We start from the raw sequence: 8,559 nt of genomic DNA on the forward strand, positions 1-8,559 counted from the left end.
AATAAAACCATTCACCATATATATTCAATTCCAAGACTTTACATATACATAATGAAATAGGCTTTACATTAGATTTCATATGGCATTACATTGCCATGAATCCAAATCAACTTAAAAAGTCACAAAACATGCTAGCTATAACAATAATAAAAAATATATACGAATGAACCCCCCCCCCCCTCCCCCTTCCTCCATATGAACAATTCAAAAGAACTATCGGCTAAAGTTTCTATACATAAAGTTTAGGGTCATAAAGAAGCGACACAACAAAAAATTTCCTACTTCAGAATCACAAAATATTGGTCATAATCATATGTAAGAACCCAAAAAGTCAGCTAACTCAACTCACACCTCGTGTAGTTCTGCCTGTGAGTATGATCTTCGTGTATCAATCAATAAACATACAAAATAAATTAAATGAATTAACTAACTATACAAATAAACCAATTAACTCACAAAACCAATAGTTTGATATATAACATACCGCATCGGATATGACAATGCTTCCCCTAGTCACAATTTCTCTCATATACCTCATCACATAGTATCCACACTCAATACTTCCGACTTGCAGTGGACACTATATAAAAGCAACAAATTTGAATAACAAAGTAATCCTAATTGCTAGTAGTCTACAAAAATTTAATGACTTTAAAAGTTGATACTTACCTTTACTGTTAACCATAAAGTTTGTTTTCTACTTTTTTAATGTTCTTTTGTGACTGAAACATCGCTATTGCTCTGTTTTGACAAGATAAGATTGAACAAATAGTTTAAATATTGTGTACATGCATATAAGAATCAACACTAAATGAAATACTAGATTAAGTTACATGTCGGTGACGTATCTTATAGTTGACTTCGATGTTGTCCTTAGTGAGTCGAGGTAAAATACTATATCATCATATGCATTTATGGCCAGTAGTGTCCAATGACCCCTAATTATACAAAATATTAGTACTAGTTTTTTGCAATGCAAGTAATAAAATAACTTGACTTACCCAGGATTAAAAGGAGCAAGAACTATTTCGTTAATCTTTGAGACCATCAATCTACTGCATAAGTGTCGAACTCGAGATTCTTGTGAGTGTCCGACAGAGGTGAGGGATGGATCTACAAAGACATACTGTATAGTTTCCTTCGAACCAAGAACAGATGAATACAAGTACCTACAAAATATTATAAACTTGTAAACGAGATACATAAATTTAGATCTAAAGAAATGAAATTGATACTTACGTCATATAGGCCACCAATGTAAATGTTTTGACCTCATTCATGTTACAAAGATCAATGATGTCCTCTCGGAGAACAGAAGTCTTTCGACTAATACCAAAAATGCCAATAGGTAGTGGAATAGTGATACTAGAATCTTTCTCCATTATCTTCTCAACGTATATGAGAATCAACTTCATTCCCATTGGCAAAACTGACGTCGATTCACAGACAACCTCTTTTTCCTTAGTCATTTTTATTAAGGCTCTCTCCTAATTCAAGAAAAACATTCACTTTCAATATGATATGAATATTAAGAATTTGAGTTTATTCGAGGATCGATCACATACCTTAAAGATGTCCAACTCTACTTTGTCGTCATTTACATTGATCTCCTCCACCTCTTTCCCTTCGATTTTATCCATCAACTTACTCTTCCCTTTGATTATTTTCATCGAGTCACTCTCTTCTAAGATATTTGGCTTCGAACGCTACCATGTCCAGATAATGGTCTAGACAAGTTTGAGTGGTTATGTGCTTCTAATTCGCTTACACGCCTTCGAAGTTCTTTATTCTCAAGTATAATCTCATTCTCACGTTTAGATGTCTTTTTTACATAATGAAAGTAATTGGTAGGAGTAACATATTCTGATAGGGGCAAGCTCTGGTCGAAGTTTTAGATCAACTAAATCGCGTCTAGCATTCAATCCATCCTTACTTTTTCCAGGAATATCAAGAAATGTACCTAAGATATTCATGCAAACATTTTTTTCAATGTGCATCACATCTAAACAATGTCTAACATGAAGATCCTTCCAGTATGGCAACTCAAAAAAGAAGATAATCTATTCCAACAAATTTTGTCACTTCTGTTCATCAACCGTTTCTTATGGTTCTTCTTCCCTCTAGAAAATTCAAGATCTTTCAATTTTAAATACACATCCTCCCCAGAAAGTGGCTCTGGAATTGTATCAAGTTCTTTTTTACCATTGAATGACTTCTTTTGTCATCGATACAGATGATTTCGTGCCAAAAATCTACGATGTCCAAGGTATGCTATTTTCTTCCCATACTTTAACCTTATAGAATTTGTATTATCTCCACAAATTGGGCATGATTTATACCCTTTCACACAACATCCACTAAGGTTACCATATGCAGGAAAAACATTGATTGTCCACAACAAAACTGACCTTAAGTTGAATGGTTCTTCTCGATAAGCATCATAACATTCAACACCACTTTCCCATAAAAGTTTTAAATCTTAAATTAGTGGTGCTAAGTATATGCCTATGTCATCCCCTGGTTGTTTTGGTCCTGAAATTAGCATTGATAGCATCATGTACTTTCTTTTCATACACAACCATGGTGGAAGATTGTAAATAACCATCACTACCGGCCAACAACTGTATTTAGAACTCGTGTCACCATGAGGATTTACTCCATCGGCTGACAATGCTAAACGAAGATTTATGGGTTCAGAACCAAAGTCTTGCCATTTCATGTCTACTAACTTCCATGCTGGAGAGTCTGGCTGGATGTCGTAACTTACCATCATTAATTCTTTCAGTAGAATGCCAAGTCAAGTTTTCAGCACATTCAATGCTTCTGAATAGCCTTTTAAATCGTGGAATGATTGGAAAGTACCATATCACTTTAGAGGGAATTTGCTTTCTCCTTTCATTTGTATCCTTGACGTTTTTCCACCTTGATTGACAACATTCATGACATTCAATTGCATTAGCAAATTCTTTTCTATAGAGACAACAATTATTCGGGCATGCATGAATCTTTTCATATTCCATTCCTAATGCACCTAATGTTTTCTTTGCTTCATACAATGAATTCGGGAGCTCATTGGTATTAGGCATAATTTCCTTCAAAGTTTCAAGTAATTCTGAAAAACTAGTATCACTCTATCCATACCTAACTTTTAAATTATACAATTTGACTAAAGTAGACAACTTTGTGTACTTTTTGCATCCTTCGTACAATGGTTTTTCAGCATCAATAAGCAACTTCTCAAATCCAGTTGGGTCTTTTGAATACTCCTCATGAGCAACTTCAATCATTTCTTTTACACTTCCAACATCCTGATCTTCACATGTATGGGTGTCAAACTTTGAAGATTCATCATAGAAGGATGAGTTAGGAAGTTCTTCCCCATGCCAAAACCAAAATTTATAACTTTCATCAATACCATTAACATACAAGTGATCTCTAACACCCTTTCTACTATGTTTTTCACAATTCCCACATTTCAAACAAGGACAACGAATATAGGAGCTAGTTGTATTAGAAAATCCAAATTTGATGAAGTTTTCCACACCCAACTCATAATCTTTAGACAATCTACTCTTGTGCATTCAAGATTTATCCATCATTGTAAATCTAATGAGAAATAAAGTTATTGTCACTATTGATAATTAAAGTGGAAGGACAATGATAAGTAATGTCCTGTATAACCAATGTTGAGAATGTGAATCCAATCTATACAAATCTTCTACAATTATGCTCTTCAGTTTCTACTGCTAAGAGATTTTCATGCATTACAAATGAAACTTAAGAAAATTAAAAGAACTAACTAAACTCATTTCTTTTTTAAAGTGATCATAAAAAAGAAAGCAATTGCACGACTGAGTAAATCAAACAAAATGAGCTTCACTAAACAAAGGTTCCAATCATGAAGATCGTAATCAACCATACAATAGAATACCTGAGGAAGACAAGGCAATTACAACACCAAGTCTTTCAATGGATAATACAACATAATCATTCAAATAAGAGTGGTTTTACTTTTACCTTAAAATGAAATCTATAACCAAGATCAAGGTTATGGTTCCATAGGAAACAATTAATTATATTTAGCTTAAAAAAAGTCAAAACAGAATTCACCCAATAGAAAAAAGTAAAAACACACAATTGAATTAAAAATCTCAAGCTGCACACAAAAGCAACAATGGCAAAAAGAGGGTGAATGAAAAAATTAGTTAAAACACCTCCAAATTATTAAGGAAGAAGGCAAAACCTTGGACAACATAAGGTAACAAACGAAGAGAATACATGATCTTTTTTTCTTTTTCTTTTCACGAAGGGAGAAGAATTGACTCATCCTCCAAAGCTCTCAATTAGTAGTATTGTTATATGAGATCTTCAAAATTACTGAAAGAGGGAAGTTGATTATATGACATGCACTCTCAAAAATTTGTTCATACATTCATTTGTTTTCTTTAAATCCTAATAAAATTTGATGGTGAAGAAAAACTACAGTACTTTAAAGATTGAATAAAAGTATACGAATTTCAATCAATTCGAAGTTTACACCTCCATCCTTCCTATCTATTATTGCCAATCATGCCATCTGAGTTTATATAATGAAGAATAATGAAATTGTTATATGTTTTAGGGAAATAAAAGCCTAACCTCAACTTAGTGGATGATGGATTTTGAAGCAACGAACGTGAGGCACTCGTTGGTGAAGTCGAAATGACGGGCACGCAGTAGCGTGAGGCACTGAGGGATTTTGGAAAGATGGAATGCAGCGGACGAAGGACTTTGAAACGACGAACGTGAGGGATTCGAAGAGGTGGAACTCGACGGTGAAATCGAACGGACAGACATTGAAGGCAAACGGATAGGCGTTGAAAGCGAACGACGACTGCTGAACACACTTTTTTCGAATGGGAAGGATTTCGGCTGGAGAGGGAAAGGGGAACACGCGTGTTTTGAGTAGAAAGGGGCTAGGGCTTTTTAAAAAATAATATTTGCACAATAATTTTTTCTATATATATTTAAAGTGATTCTGAACAAATAATATTAGTACAATATTTTTTTTTCTATATATATTTAATGAAATTTTTATTATTGTATCTATATATTTAAAGAGATTTTTATTATTGTATCTATATATTTAAAGAGATTTTAAAGAAATAAAATTAGCCGAATATATTTTTTCTATATTTATTTAATAACACTTGACATTTTTAAAATGTAAAAAAAAAATGATCTTACTTAACGTTTAAAAAATGTCAACAAATTCAAAAAATGACTCCTTCGAATACTCAGTCGTGAAGAAGAAAAAAGTAGATTAGGAAAAATGTTAGAGCTGAAAATTAAAATTCGATACCTTCTCAGTGTAATTTAAAAAATATTCTTGAATATTTTATGAATTTCTTGACGTTTTTAAAACGTCGAGTAAAATTTTAAATTCTTGACGTTTAAGAAACGTCAAGCATGTCAAATTCATACGCTTCTTGACGTCTTAAGAACGTCAAAAAATTAATAGATATTTCTTGATGTTTTAAAAACGTCAAAGAAAAATTTATTTTACTTGACATTTAATAAACGTCAAGAATGATGTTTCAAAAAATTTCTTGACGTTTTTTTATTAAAAATGAAATCTTTCTTGACGTTTTTTTAAACTGCAAACGTCAAGAGAGCCTGTTTTTGTAGTAGTGTAAGTTATAATAATTAAGTCCATAGAACACATACTTTATTATTTGAGAAAATGACAAAAACAAAGACCAACTCACACATCAAGAGGTAAAATGTCACAAATGCCTCGTTATTGATGTACATTTGATACACCTTATACACGTCCGATACACCTAATACCGCTTGATACACTTGATATTTCTTACTGATACACTTGATACATTTGATAGATATAATTCATGCACTCGATACTCATTGATACACTCGATACTTTTTGATACACACCTGAAACATCTTCATACACATAATACTTCTCGTTCCACATAATACTTCTCGTTACACTTGATTCTTCTTGATACACTTGATACCCTGAGGCCTTAATACACTTGATTAGTTTGATACACTTAAAGACTTCACTTATAAGTTTGATACACTTGATACACCACTAATAAACTTGTTATACTTCATTGGTACACTTAACAAATTTGATATGTGTGCGTGTGTGTGCGCTCGCGTGTGCGCATGTCCACGTGTGCTTGGGTGTGTGTATGCGCACATACATGTGTACGTGTTTGCGTGTGCATTTGTGTGCGTGCGGTTTGGTGTGCGTGTGCATGTGTGTGTTTGTGTGTGTGTGCCTACATTCGTGTGTGTGTGTGCGTGTGTGCACGCGTGTGTGTGTGCGTGTATGGGTGCACGTGCGTGCAAGTGTATGTATGTGTGTGCGCGTGTGATTGTGTGTGAATAAGTTGATATTTTTTAATGTTGAGTTTCTCCCAATTTTAAAACAATAATTTAATTATCCTTATATTCAAGCCATTAATATTATTGTGAGATAAAGATAGTGAATAAGTTGATATTTTTTAATTTTGAAATTCAATTAAAGTTATTTTGATACAAAATCTATTGCTGAGATTATCAAATTCTGAAAAATAATAATTTTGCTATGTTGAAATTCAATTTGGTTATTTTGAAATTCAAATTCAATTAGGTTATTTTGAAATGAGTAAGATTAAATAAAGTTAAAGTCTTGAATCCATTAGTTGAGTCCCGAGATATTAAGAAAAAAGTATAATATGAGTTTATTTATCTTTTTCAGGTAAAAAATAATTAAAAGTTGATAAATGCATAATATAAATTAATTACAACATAGAAACAAAATAATTTTAGTTGGAGAATGTGGATATTTTGGTATTTTATAAATATTATGCACATGCAAAAAATGTTATTTGCTCAAATTTAAAAAAAAATAGTTTTGCCATTTTTCAAAATGACCCATAAAAATGTTCCTATATCTCTTATGACATAGTGTATATCTACTGGTTCATATTCGACCTGTTTGTTGCAAATAGAATTGGATAAAATCGCATTATATTGAAATAATTACACGAATGACACTTTTAAGCCAATATTAATAGAAATTATAGTTTAATTAATGTTATTAAGTCAAATGAACATGATTTAAAAGTCCTTCTAAACACAATTAATGTAGTTTTTTTTTTATTTTAACTCATTTATACATCTTTATGCATATGTGCGTGTGTACGTGTGCGCGTGTAGGTAGGTGTGCGTATGTGTGTGTGCGTGCGTTTGTGCGAGTGTCCGTGTGCATATATGTGTGGGTGTGTGCATGTTTGTATGTGTTTGTGCGTGCGTGTGTGCGCAGGCTATTGCATGTGTGCTTGGGTGTGTGGGTGTGCTCGCGCGTGCGTGTTTGTGCGCGTGTGCGTATGTGTTTACGTCTGTGCGTTTGTGCGTACGCGTGTGTGCGTTTGTGCATGTGTGTGTGCTTGTGCGTGTGTGGATAGGTGTGTGTGTGCATGCGTGCGCGTGTGCATGTGTATGTGCGTGCGTTCGTGTGTCTGTGTGTAGATGTGCGTGTGTGCGCGTGTGTGTAAGTGTGCATGTGTACGTGTGTGCGCAGTGCTTCTATGCTTGTGTGCGAACAAGTTAATATTTTTTAATGTTGAGTTTCTTCCAATTTTAAAATAATAATTTAATTATCTTGATATTCAAGGCATTAATGTTATTTTGAGATAAAGATAGTGAACATGTTGATATTTTTTAATTTTGAAATTCAATTAAGGTTATTTTAATACAAAATCTATCGTTGAGACTCTCAAATTCCGAAAAATAATAATTTTGTTATTTTGAAATTCAATTTTGTTATTTTGAAATTCAATTTTGTTATTTTGAAATTCAAATTCAATTAGGTTATTTTGAAATTAGTATGATTGAATAAAGTTATTAATATGTGAATTAATTAGTTGAGTCTCGAGATATTAAGAAAAATATTATGATATGAGTTGATGTATCTATTTCAAGTAAAAGATAATTAAAAGCTGATAAATGCATAACATAAATTAATTACAATGTAAAAACGAAATAACTACAGTTGAAGAATGTTGATATTTTGGTATTTTATAAAATACCATGCACGTGCAAAAAATGCTAGTTGCTAAAATTCAAAGGAAAAAGTAGTTTTGTCATTTTTCAAAATGACCCCTAAAAACGTTGTTATGTCTCTTATGACAAAGAGTGTAGATCTACTGATCCATATTCGATTTGTTTTTTGTTGGTAAAATTGGATAAGACCGCATTATATTGAAATAATTACACGAATGACACTTTTAAGCCAATATTGATAGAAATTATAATTTAATCAATGTTATTAAGTCAAATGAACATGGTTTAAAACTCTTTCTAAACATAATTAATGTATTTGTTTTTTAACTTTAATTAATTTACACATCTTTGGCGTGTGTGCATATGTGCACGTGCGTGTGCGTGTGTGGATGGGTGTGTATGCGTGCGTGTGCGTGCGTTGTGCACGTGTGCGCGTGTGCGCGTGTGCAAACAAGTTGATATTTGTTAATGTAAAATTTCTCCCAATTTTAAAATAATAATTCA

At 32.6% G+C, this 8,559-nt stretch overlaps 1 protein-coding gene across 2 annotated transcripts; it reads right to left on the reverse strand.

Annotated features, from left to right (window-relative positions):
- On the reverse strand, positions 1-4,953 carry LOC105434907. Of its 2 annotated transcripts, XM_031889867.1 has the most exons (6): positions 1,566-1,700; positions 1,240-1,487; positions 1,002-1,169; positions 670-938; positions 485-580; positions 1-379 (listed from the first exon to the last, which is right to left on the reverse strand). In XM_031889867.1, the coding sequence occupies exons 1-4, from the start codon at positions 1,668-1,670 to the stop codon at positions 830-832; spliced, it is 630 nt and encodes a 209-aa protein (XP_031745727.1). In that variant the 5' UTR covers positions 1,671-1,700; the 3' UTR covers positions 1-379; positions 485-580; positions 670-829. The 2 variants fall into 2 exon arrangements, 1 of the variants encoding a protein (XP_031745727.1); XR_004219191.1 differs by lacking the exons at positions 1,240-1,487; positions 1,566-1,700 and adding an exon at positions 4,639-4,953 and having other exon boundaries at positions 670-1,169.
- Positions 4,954-8,559: the final 3,606 nt, after the last annotated feature.

This window comes from Cucumis sativus, unplaced genomic scaffold, assembly GCF_000004075.3.
Source record: "Cucumis sativus cultivar 9930 unplaced genomic scaffold, Cucumber_9930_V3 scaffold71, whole genome shotgun sequence".
NCBI lineage: Eukaryota > Viridiplantae > Streptophyta > Magnoliopsida > Cucurbitales > Cucurbitaceae > Cucumis > Cucumis sativus.